The sequence below is a fragment of the Bathycoccus prasinos genome, assembly GCF_002220235.1.
Source record: "Bathycoccus prasinos genomic : Chromosome_17".
Taxonomy (NCBI): Eukaryota; Viridiplantae; Chlorophyta; class Mamiellophyceae; order Mamiellales; family Bathycoccaceae; genus Bathycoccus; species Bathycoccus prasinos.
This window is the reverse complement of record NC_023992.1, coordinates 16,846-28,613: the sequence shown is the minus strand read 5'-3', so window position 1 is coordinate 28,613 and position 11,768 is coordinate 16,846. Positions and strand designations below refer to the sequence as shown.

The 11,768-nt window shown below is 46.6% G+C and overlaps 5 protein-coding genes across 5 annotated transcripts; 1 reads left to right on the top strand and 4 right to left on the bottom strand.

Moving 5' to 3' along the window:
- Window positions 1-107: 107 nt before the first annotated feature.
- Window positions 108-2,969, top strand: Bathy17g00140 (choline/carnitine/betaine transporter; the record flags this gene model as incomplete). Its single annotated transcript, XM_007508317.1, has 2 exons — window positions 108-223; window positions 731-2,969. 2 exons carry the CDS (start codon window positions 108-110, stop codon window positions 2,967-2,969), a joined length of 2,355 nt encoding a protein of 784 aa, XP_007508379.1.
- Window positions 2,970-3,364: 395 nt separating this feature from the next.
- Bathy17g00130 (unknown protein) lies at window positions 3,365-5,230 on the bottom strand (the record flags this gene model as incomplete). The annotated part of the gene is made up of 1 exon (XM_007508373.1): window positions 3,365-5,230. One exon carries the CDS (start codon window positions 5,228-5,230, stop codon window positions 3,365-3,367), a length of 1,866 nt encoding a protein of 621 aa, XP_007508435.1.
- Window positions 5,231-5,359: 129 nt separating this feature from the next.
- On the bottom strand, window positions 5,360-5,812 carry Bathy17g00120 (unknown protein; the record flags this gene model as incomplete). Its single annotated transcript, XM_007508408.1, has 1 exon — window positions 5,360-5,812. The coding sequence occupies one exon, from the start codon at window positions 5,810-5,812 to the stop codon at window positions 5,360-5,362; it is 453 nt and encodes a 150-aa protein (XP_007508470.1).
- A 114-nt stretch (window positions 5,813-5,926) lies between these two features.
- Window positions 5,927-9,004, bottom strand: Bathy17g00110 (unnamed protein product; the record flags this gene model as incomplete). The annotated part of the gene is made up of 1 exon (XM_007508409.1): window positions 5,927-9,004. The coding sequence occupies one exon, from the start codon at window positions 9,002-9,004 to the stop codon at window positions 5,927-5,929; it is 3,078 nt and encodes a 1,025-aa protein (XP_007508471.1).
- A 311-nt stretch (window positions 9,005-9,315) lies between these two features.
- Bathy17g00100 (cytochrome P450) lies at window positions 9,316-11,448 on the bottom strand (the record flags this gene model as incomplete). Its single annotated transcript, XM_007508190.1, has 1 exon — window positions 9,316-11,448. One exon carries the CDS (start codon window positions 11,446-11,448, stop codon window positions 9,316-9,318), a length of 2,133 nt encoding a protein of 710 aa, XP_007508252.1.
- Between the last annotated feature and the right edge of the window lie 320 nt (window positions 11,449-11,768).

Genomic DNA, 11,768 nt, shown 5'->3' with positions numbered 1-11,768 from the left:
AATTGAACCACATACCCTAAACTCTTCTTCTTTTTTGGGTTTTTAAGATATTTTCGAAAGGAATCTCACTAAATTTCCGACAGGTCTTGTATATATCTATAATAAATATGTCGGATATGACTGCTGAAAAAGAGAAGAGACACGACGATTATTCGCAAGACGAAAACGTCGAACGTCACGTTCGTAAGAACAGATGGATTTCCGTCGATATCGGAGGAAAACCGTACGTTTTTTTATTCCCAACATCATCATCAAATGTTGTTTTTTCTTTCCGTTTGAATTTGAGTGTCACACTCGGGAGTGTTGCTTATCAAAATTGCTTCATTGCTTTTAGTATTCACTCGCGCGCGAGTCTTTCTGTCCTCAAACTCGTTCTAAAATCCGTCTAAAATGGAAGTTGAACGTTCACGTCATCGATTGCGCGCAAAAAGAGAGCGGTTTCTTCGTTTGGACGCGACTGATTCGCCGCCGTCATATCGTCGCGTTGTCGTCGAGAATTGGTGAGACGATGATCGAGAATTTTCCCTCCTTGGTGGTGACGCAGCACCAAATCTCTCTCGCACAAAACGGCTGTGCTGACTCATCAGAAGGAAGTTTAAAATAATCGAAAAAAAAACGTTTGGGGGCAAAAAACAACAAAGAAAGAAGAAAACAAGGAATACACCAAACTTTTTGTGCTTTTAAAACTAACCTCTACTTATAAACTCTGTTATTATATAAACTCAAACAGGTTTCTTCGATTCAACTGGGTGTCCTCATTGCTCGCATCTCTCGTGTTGTGGGGCTTCGTCGCCGCCGTATTGATTGACGACGAAAACCATACCAATCCGAAACTCCCGACTGAGTTTAGCCGATGGAAAAAGTGGATCACGGTCAACTTCTCGTGGATGTACATCTTGACCCAAGATGTTTGGTTCATATTTGTGCTCTGGCTTCTGTTTACGAAGTACGCGAACATCAAGTTGGGCAGAGACGACGATAAACCTGAATTTTCAGATTTCGCCTGGTTTTCCATGCTTTTCTCCTGCGGAATCGGGGTAGGCTTCTACTATTACGGAGTCTCCGAACCAATCTATCACTACCGTCAATCGGCTAATTTACAAAGTATTCCAGTGACGAACGATGATCAAAAAGCCCAACAAGCTATTTTTCAAACGCTCTTTCACTGGGGCCTTCACGGCTGGATTCCTTACATTGTCGTCGCGTTGACGCTCGGCGTCACCTGCCATCGACAAGGTTTGCCAATGACCATGCGTAACGCCTTTCATCCGTTGATTGGTGATCACACGAGAGGTTTCGCTGGTGATTTAATCGACGCTTTGTCCATTTCTTGCACAACCTTTGGCGTGTGCACGTCCTTAGGTTTGGGCGTCTCTCAAATCAACTCGGTTCTCGCCCGTTTGGACGGCTCCGTCGAAGTCAACCAAAAGACGCAAACCGGCATCATCTGGATTATTACCGCAGTCGCGACGATCTCCGTCCTTCTCGGTCTTAAACGTGGTATCAAATCGTTGTCGTTGTTCACTTTCACCATTGGTCTGGTCTTGCTCGTCTTGGTTACCGTTTGCGACAACACGTGGTTCCTCCTCAACTCCTTCGTCGAGGCGGTTGGCACGTACATGACGTGGGTGATCCAAGTTGGCTTCAAGTGCGGCACGTGGACGCAATTGAACCAAGAATTCGATAACGGGTACGAATACGAAGGTAAATCCTTGCTTTGGGGCCAAGATTCCTTGAGCGACAAGCTCTATGAGGCTACCGGCATCGAAACGTCCTCTGCTCTCGCCATCGAGAAGTACGACTCCGGACCGTCGTGGATGATGGACGGTTGGACCATCTTTTACTGGGGCTGGTGGATCTCCTGGGCGCCGTTCGTCGGCATGTTTATCGCAAAAATCTCCAAAGGTAGAACTGTCGGACAGGTCATTAAAGGTGCTTTCATCGCGCCGATCTTGTTTTCGTTCATTTTCTTGACCTTCTTTGGTTCTCTCGGTATCAAAATGCAACGCGCGGCTGAAATGGCGTTGGATGTTACAGTAGACAAGTCCAACTGGAGCATTGACTGTGCTGCATCTGGTTACACTGGTGGCGCTCCGTCTTCCGAAGCTGCCATTGCGCTCGCCGATAAGGGTTATTATTTACTTTCCTGTAGGTCATCCAACGACCGCATTCTCGACGTCATGGCCCCGTACGGCAAATTGACGACGTTCATGCACTTGTTGGTGTTAATCGGTATCACGTTCTACTTCGTGACTTCGTCTGATTCTGGTTCCTACGTCGACGATATCATTTCCGCGCAGGGCCACGAGAACCCGCCGTGGATTCAACGCGTCTACTGGGCCGTTACGGAAGCTGCCACCGCGCAAGCGTTGCTTTCCGCTTCGGACGCGGGATTGAGCACGATTCAAGGCGTCTCTATTGTCGCCGGTTTACCGTACACGATCGCCATCTGCTACTGCTGCACGTCGCTTTATCGCGCATTGAAACGTGAAATGAGAGACGAAGATATCATGGCGCAAAGACATGGTTTCGTCGTGTCTTCCTTGGACATTCTCGAATTGTACAGCCCGGAAGGCATGCCTGCGCAATCGCCGTCGGCGGGCGATAGGTTCAAATCGAACATCATCGCCTTGTTCTTCCCATACAAAGGTCTCAAGACCGCCGCAGTCGCCGCGTACAACGACGATGTCATGGGTACAATCTACGCTGTTGTTGCTACTTGCACGTGGTTCGCCTGGTTTCTCTGCTTGTGCTTATCTGACATTGGCGAAGGTACTGCTTCCATCGCGTGGATGTTGTTCGTCTTCTTTGTTGCGCAAGTTGCGATTATTCGTTACCAGGTCAGAGCGGCGCGAAGCATCAGAGATAACTTCTTGAACGACTTGTTCGCTACATTCGCGATGTATCCGATGGTCATCTCTCAGATGGAATTGGAAGCGCCGTACATCGAGCAACGCAAGCAAGTATAAAAACACGTTATTTATATGAACGGCAAAATAAGAGTAGCGAGCGCGTGACTTCGTTATCTAAAACGAAACGCGTGCCGTGTTTCTCGGTAGGAGGTAGGCTGACGAGGATGGGTCACATTCCCATTCCACGTTACATAAAAAAGAGTCATCAAAAGAATTAATAATAAGGACGCGAATAATAAGGACACGAAGCGAAACTAGGAACAGCCGTTCCATTTTACTTCTTTCATAAGCGTTTTTGTAAACAAAAAAAAAAATCAAGTTTTACAATCATCTAATTTCATCACACACCATTTCGTGCGCGCATCTCCTCTTCATTTTAATTCTCATTGTATGTATGGTACAATGATACTGTTAGTACAACATCTACTCTGCTATCATTATCGATTCTAAAATCATGACGCGTCTCTCCAAACGCTACTTCTCGCTTCAGCGCTCTTGTCAACCTCGTTTTGTCGCTCTGCTCCATTAAGAGTTTCTCTTATTTCCTCCTCCTTCGCTGACATCACGTCTCGAACAACCTTTGGATTTGAATCGCCGTAACTTATAAAATCCAGAACTGCGCATACGTTTGCACCTTCACCATTCTTACCCGATAAACGCTTCACCGCGTCTTCATCGGGTTCAAAAGCATTTCTTCTCGCATTCCCTGTGATTGTTCGGTTGGAAGTAAATATCTCGTTTACCGAAGGCTGTATTGTGCGCAACTTTTTGTCCACGTCTCGATTTATCTCCGAATAAGTTCGCTTCTTTTGCTCCGTTTGTAAACGCGTTGTCGTCGGCTTTGATCTTTCGCTCGCCACTGGTCCTTTGCGCCTGAGCTCGTGTTCAAATCTACCTCTGTAATGTTTTACACCTTCGTACTCATCATCCAAGGCGTTATAGAAAAGCTTGATGAACTTCTTATTAGATTGATAGTCTCCAGGGCCGCCGCCGCCGTCGTCGTCGTCGTCGTCGTCGTCGTCGTCGTCACTTCCTTCTCCATCACCTCCTTCTCTTTCTTCTAGTTCGTGATTGTTTAGATTCAAAATTCTGCAGTCTTCTCCTTGTTCGGGAACGAAACTGGACGCTTGAACGCGCAAGGCGCGCACGTTTGCATCGTCTCGAACAATTTGACGAATGATATTTGCCACTTTATCGCCTACCACATCAACGATCGTTGACAAGCTTGAAGAATTTCCATTTTTTCTTCGTTCTGTCGAATCAACAACAGAACACGCTTCTCGCACGAGCGCTGCGCGTACTTTTTTCCTAGTCAACCCATCGTCCCCCAACAAGGTGAAAAAGCTCGAAAAGCTCGGAAAGTTTACTTTCTCCTCAAATACACCTCTAGTATTCAAATCACCGCCGTGGGAAGGTGCAGCATGCACTTCGCACACCAAATCTTCCGGCCATCTGTTAAAAAACATTCCATGAAATAAAGTCACACGCGTTAAGTCGCGTCCGATGGATGTAATCGAGTTGTTGCAATTAGCACCGCTATTGTTCTCAAGTTGTCCGCCGCATTTTAGCAGTGGCTGGTAGACGCTCAATGCGGAAACTTGCGTCGATTTTCTCGCGCTAACGCTTGCTTTATTCTTTCCAGAGGTATTCTTATCGTTTTGCGACGATGCAAAAGAGGAAAAAGCTTCGAGTCGAACCATGACCTTTTTCGCTAATATTTTCGAAAGCCCGAGTTTACCAGTGTAAAAGCCAATATTCTGTTCTTTCAAAAGTTCGTGAAGGTTCGCGACGTTGTTCGCATCTATTTTCATTCGTAAATTCTCATCGTTCGCTAACTCAGGTACGACACCATCGCACGGGTGAAACTGATGTATCAACTTTTCAATTTCTCCAGATGTACACGCGATCTTAATATTGTCGCCATTACTGATTTTCTGGTGCGCGCAAGAGTTTTTTGCTAAACTCGCATTTATGGAAACACCGAATGTTATACCGTGGAAGAATAAAGGGTTCGTGACGTACCCTTGCACACATTCCAAAATTTTGTCGCAAACGTGTGTCGCTTGTTTTGTGCTGACAACGGTACTCGCAGACGTGCGACTCGGTCGAATGGAAAAGAATGCCCATCTTTGCTGCTGAAAAGCGCTCGCAGCGTTGGTCCTATCGTCGCTGATATTGTGTTGTAAATTAATCGATCCTTCAACAGCATGTTCTTCGTCCACGTGTCGACGTCCGAGATGTGTGAGCTGTATCTGTTGCGATTGAAATTCGTTCGATTTGCATAAATCTTGAACAATTCGTTGCGAAGCCTCGAGCATGACCAGCGTCGCGTCTTTGTCGTCCCCGGTTGCGGGTTTCGTCGCGTTTCCAAGAAAATCGACGCAGATAACCAATGAGGAAAGAGAAGAATCAGGAGAGGATCCCATCTCCATCTTAGTGATCTTACCTTATTCGTTCTTTCTTTCTTTAGGTTCGAACAATCCAATCGAATGTCCATCGATTGTTGTCATCGCAGCAATTTTTTCAACCGTTTTTGACTTGTCGCTCGTAAACTGAATCGGACCGTCCAAAGTCCCTCCTAATTCCAACAACTGTTTTACCGCGCGATCGACGTCTACAACCTCAAAGTTTAACGAAATAGTATTTTTCTCGCTCTGTCTGTTACGTCTCTCTTCTTCTTCGTCTTCGTCTTCCTTTGATGATACCAACGTCTTTTGTTGAACCGCGAGAGTGATGTTGCTGCTGTTGCTCGTCGTCGTGGGGGATTTTTTTCCAATCGTCAACTCGGCAAAAGTGTCCGTACAAACAACGAGGGAGAATCCTAAACCTTTGGTGAAGAAATCGCACGTCTTTTTCAGATTATTCGAGGAGAGTAAGATGTGTTTCAAGCGCGTTGACATATATATATATATATATACGTGTATATAATATATCAGCGTGTAAATTTAATAACGAAGTGTGTGCGTGTGTTTTGAGATTTGCTTTTCTGTTGTTGGAGAAAGAAAGGAAAAAAATTATAAATACAAAGTGACGCCTTCTAAAGCTTCGAGAAGACTGGAATCGAAGAACTTCGACGCCGAAATGTCTTCGCCCATACCTTTTCGTCGTCTCGTTTTAATGCAAAACTCTCTCGCCAAGTGCGAGACAGGACTCGGTTCCAACGGTCTCAACTGAATGGCTCTATCGAGCGGGTCTCCGGGAACGACTGACCAGTGATCGAAATAAGACAAACCAAATGCCATACCTCTCGTGTGCGCTCTCAAATCAGTTTCAAATCCGAAGGATTCTATCGCAGGAAGTAAAGCTTTAACGATATAAACCGGCGTACCCGGTTTGGCAACGTCCGAAACGACGTGACCGCGTCGTTTGGACAAGACGTTGTAAATAGCCGTCATGCAATCCGCGGGCGTTTGAATTTCAACCGCGTATACGGGTTCCATCAAACGAGGCTGCGCGGTCAAGAAGGCTGAGTACACGCATCGTCTGGAGGTTGGAATGATTTGACCACCACCTCTTTGTAAAGGCTCGCTACTTATCGTCGCGTCGAGTATTTTGAACTTTGTTTCGCGAATCGGCTCTTCACAAAGCGGACCTTCGCGGGTGCCCCACTGGAAACCTTGGACGATGGACTCTCGGACAGACATCAACAAGTCTTTATCGACTTCACTCGGTAAAGTATCGTCCATTAATACGTTTGGTCCATCGGAGTCTGGTCCGAACGCCCAAACCGACCTCGCCGCTAACGCGTCCCAATCGTACTTTTGCGTGAAAAAGTTCGCCAAATGTTTCTTCGGCCACTCCAAGACGACATTTTTGCTCTCAATATCTAAACCTAAGCCTTTATCCAAAGGTTCTGCAATCATTGTAATTTTGTTTCTCTTATTCGGAGTTTCCGCGAAACATTTTAACGCAGACGTTTCGACTACCGTTTCTGCGAACACCACTACCGGATCTGCTACTTTAACCTCGATGTCCGCGTATACTTCACGCAAGTCTTTCATCGCCGAGTCCAGATAGATTTCGCCCATACCGACGACGATGTGCTCACCGGATTCTTCCACCTTTGTTTGCAACGCTGGATATGTTTTTGATATTTTGCGCAAACCTTCAACCATTTTCGGTAAATCGGACGGATGCAACGGTTCTACGGCAATTTTAACCACCGCTTTATTCTCAAATTCCAGCGGTTTGAACGTATACACGTCTTCGTCGTTTCCTTCTTCTCCATCTTTTGAGGACGCAGAAACCAAAGTTGCGGTTTTAACGATGGATTGATCGACACCGGCGATGAGTACCCAGGAACCAGCCGGTGCGCTCTGTACAGGAATGCGATACCTCGCTTCGTTAATCCATAAATGCGAAACTGTCTTCACCGCACAGTCTTCTTCGTCGTCCGGCGAATACGCCTCGCCCAACACTTTCACCGAATCGTTTACGCAAAGCGTACCGGAAAGAACGCGACCAAACGCGTCGAACGCGCCTGGAGATTTCGTGGATGGATAAAGTTTCACGATTTGGACGGCTAACGGTCCATCTTTATCGCAGGTCTGCATCGCTCGTACGCGTCTACCCGAGGTTGATAATTCGCCCGTGTACGTGCGAGAAATCTTGCTTTCCGCGCCTTCGATGGGATTCGGTATGGAGTGTAACAAAATGTCCGTCAAACCGCCATGCGATTCAAAGACTTTTGAGAACGCGAGTTTTATCAGCGGTTTCGTGTTTTGTTTTAACTCTTTCGGTTTCAACTTGTACGAAAACCTGTTGAATTCTTTCAAAGCTCTTTGAAAAGATTCCGGCGCCTCGCCGACGGCTTGCGAGAAAAGCTTATACAACGGTTCGAGGATGAACTGCACGAACGATCGCTCGCAATCATGTTGTCCAACCGGAGGTTTCTTCTTAAACGCACGCGTCTCTTCGTCGAAATACGCGTCGCCCCATAATCGTTTCGCAAACTGTTTGTGATCCAAGTCATCGCTCTGCGAAACGTTTTTATACGTCTTGGCGAAAGATTCTAAAGTAAACGAAAATCCGTATAAACTCGATCCAAAGCACACGCGATTATTCACAGGTGTACACAAACGCGCATTTTCTGGCCCATACGCGGCTTCAATTAACGCGTTGCATTCTTCGATGACGTGTCTAAGTTTGTGGTACGCGTCCGCAGGCGGAAGCTTGAGCTCTACTATGAGTCGGTCGATTTTGTTGATGAACAAAACGCACGGCACGTTCTCTCGCGCGGCAATTTTGATCGCTTTTTCGGTTCCACACATGACCCCTTCTGCAGCATCGACAACGATTAAGAATCCGTCGGCTATTCGGGCAGCCGCAGAGACTTCGTCGCAAAAGTTTGCGTGGCCGGGAGTATCGAAGATTGAAATCGAGTGCGTCTTTCCGTGCTTCCCGTCTGCCAAAGGTAACGTCATCGGCACGGCTTTAATGGACATCTCGCGGCTGCGTTCATCAAGTCGAGTGTCCGTGTATAATCGCAAAGCGTTGTAATTATTTTGTGACAGTTGCGTAGAGCTCGAACCTAAATTATCGTCGTACTTCCACGCGTCCGAAACGTCGTGCGTCTCCTCCACGAGCGCATCCACTAAAGATGATTTCCCGTGATGTAAATGACCAGCAATGCACACGTTCCTCGATAACACCGGCGTTTGCCACAACATTTCCAAAAATTCTGGCTTACATTTCATTTTAGCGTGCGAAATGTCCAACTTTGAATCTTCCGAAACGATCTCGAATCTCTTCGTATTCTGCGAGGCGATGATCGGCACCTCCAAAGCCTGCGCGTCTTCGGTTTCTACCAGTGTCTCCGTATCTTCTCCGTACACCTCTTTAGAGGAGGGATAATATTTCTTATCTTCTGCTAAGACTACTATTGCATTCGTCGTCGTTGGTTCCTCTTCGTCGTTCTCTTCGTCTTCGTCTTCGTCGTTTCCTCTCATTTCTTCGTCTGCGCCGTCACCTCTTCGTCGTCGCCCCCAATCGCCATCTTCTTCTTCATTATTGTCGTCCTCGATTAAATCGTCCTCGGAATCGACGTCTGGTCCTATGTAGTTACCGAACTCGTCGTAGTTCGACTCGTCCATTTTCTCTTCTTTCCTCTTTCTTTCTTATTCTTATTATCAGGAGTGTGTTTATTCTCAGAAGAGAGCGTTGGTTGGTTTGGTGACAAATTTATTATTATTTGAAGAAGAAGAAGAAGAAGAAGAAGAAGAAGTTTCTCGTCTCGAAAAAAAAGAATGAACAAAATCAGAGCAAAACAACGAAGAGGAACAAGTGTATAAAAATTGTGCGACGTAATAAAATCAACGTGTTAATAATGCTAGCGTGCGTGTGATTGCAAAATAAGTGTTTTATAAGTTTTTATCTCTCTCTTCCTCTCACTTTTCTCTATCGATCATCGAGTCGTCGGCACCTCCTCCTTGGACTGAGTAGGCGCCTCAGAAGAAGACGAAGACTGTTGCAATTCGCTTCCTAACTTTGGTTCTCGCGGCATCATCGAGAGCCACACGCCCTCGGGGAAACAAATAGTCGTATCATACATGATTGGAATTTCGTCTCCTGGATCTTCGTGCACTCCATCGTCACATTTTCCAAATTTAAAGTTTTGCACAGCCGTCGCGAGCATCGTCGTCGCCGTGAGCAAAGCAAAGACACCGCCGATGCACGATCGCGGGCCCGCCCCGAACGGCGTGTACGTGAAATCTCTCCCAGCTGCCATGCGTCTGCGCATACGTTCCTTCGCAATCTCAAGCTTTTCTGGATCGTCCCTCGCGGATGCCTTGGCTTGCTTGTCCGCTTGCATTCTGAGCGATTCGTCAGTAAACCGGTCGGGATTAAACTCCAAAGGATTCTCCCACACTCTCGGGTTTCTCCCCATGGCGTAGGAAGATAACAGAATAAAGTCGCCAGGTTTCACCTTGTGTCCACTCGGTAAAGTATCTTCGTCGGACGCTAGTCGAGGGAATAAGTTAATCGGCGCGTACTTGCGCAGCGACTCTTTCACGACCATGCGCGTGTAATCCAAGCGTCCTTCTTGGACGTCATCAAACGTTGGCGCTCGACCACCCAACAAAGCGACCTCTTCTTCGATGCGACGCTGTATTTCTGGATTCCTCGCCACATGAAACAAGTTCACCGTGAAATTACTCGCAGTCGTCCGGTGCCCGGCAGCCATGACATCGTTAATATCGCCCCACAAATCGTCATCCGGCAACAAGTTCCCATCTTCGTCCGTGGCTTTGACGAGGACGTCCAACAAACAATAATCGTTAAAATCGCCTTCTTCGACGCGTTCTTTGACCGTTTCTCGTCGCTCAGTAATGAGTTTTGTTCCAACTGATTCTAAAATTGCGTATTTTTCCTTCAACTCTCGCACTCGCCCAATGCCGAGCGCGTATTGCAACTTCAAAATAGGCCCAGGCGTGATGAAGAGTTGTCCCATGATTTCTGACGTTCCGTTGTATGAATCTAAAATTTGAGAAATGTTATCGCTGACGATATCTTCGTCTCGCAAGAGTTTCGCGGCGTGCGATTCGCATTGCTCGAAATCAAACGCAAACGCAACTTTGCCGATGACGTCTAGCGTGACCAACTGCGAGTCGTTGTCAATATTTACGTTTATTTTTCCCTCTTCTCGCATGGTACACGCCGTTCTCCACGTTTCGCACATGTAATTGATTCGTTCTTCGACCGTGTTGGAGAACTGCGTCAGCGAAAACGAGTTTATGAATGGCTTTTGGCACATCAATCGATGTTCTCGGTTATATTGTCCGTCTGACCCGGTGATGCCTTTGTTCTTAATCACAAACCGAAAGGCGTCTGGCAACATCCGAAGCTTATAGTTCTTCGCGTTCGTGTGACAGACATACTCTACGATTTCTGGATCAAGAATGGAGACGCAATCTGGACCAATCGCATTCTGAATACCCACGCATTCACCTTTTTGTTCCGCCCAATCGAGCATGGCGATGGGCATTCCGACTGGATGTTGAGCCGCTTTCACCAGAGACTTTAAAAACGAGATATCATCAATCACCGGCGGTTCCGAACCGTCTTCCGGTCGTAAATCTGGGACTTCTTTCTTTTCCATGCCGAAGAAGGATTTCACCGAACTGTACGGACACGCTTGACCTTCTTTACCTTCTTCTTCTTTGTTACCTTCTTCCTCATCATTTTGATGAGCCTTCTGTTGGATATCTTTTTTATTATTCGCTTGCGCTCTATCTTCTTCTTCTTCTTCTTCTTTGAACGTGTTGTTGGTCGAATTCGTCGTCGTATCTGTCGACGAGGACGTCGTCGCTCCGACGACATTACCACTTTTACCACTTTTACCACCGGTCGATGATGAGAACGCGAGGACGACGATCGCGGACGACGATCGTCGTCGTCGTCGTCGTCCTCTTCTCTCTCTCGTCGGGGAGACCCCCGAAGCGTGACTAAAAGGGACTCTCACCCCTCGGATTTGCCTCGTCGTCGTCGTCGTCGACGCGGGAGAAGTACAACAACGCGCCGCGATGGAGTTTGACATGGTCATAAACTATATATTGATTTATGTGTATCAAAGATGATCAGAATATACAATATACTACACTCGTCGATGATGGTCGATTGATCGACCCGATCGATACTAATATAATTTATGATGATGATGAGGTGAAGTGCGTTGTTTTTTTGCACCTGTGTGTTCTCGTCCTCCTCCCTTAAAGTCTCGTACAAAAAGATACGATGATCTTTTAAATTTTAAGGAAGACCCTAAACTCTCTCTTTTGTTTCCTTCTCTTCTTCTACGTCGTCTGACGTCTAACGTCCTCAATATTAATATTAATATTAAATATTATCATCGACGAC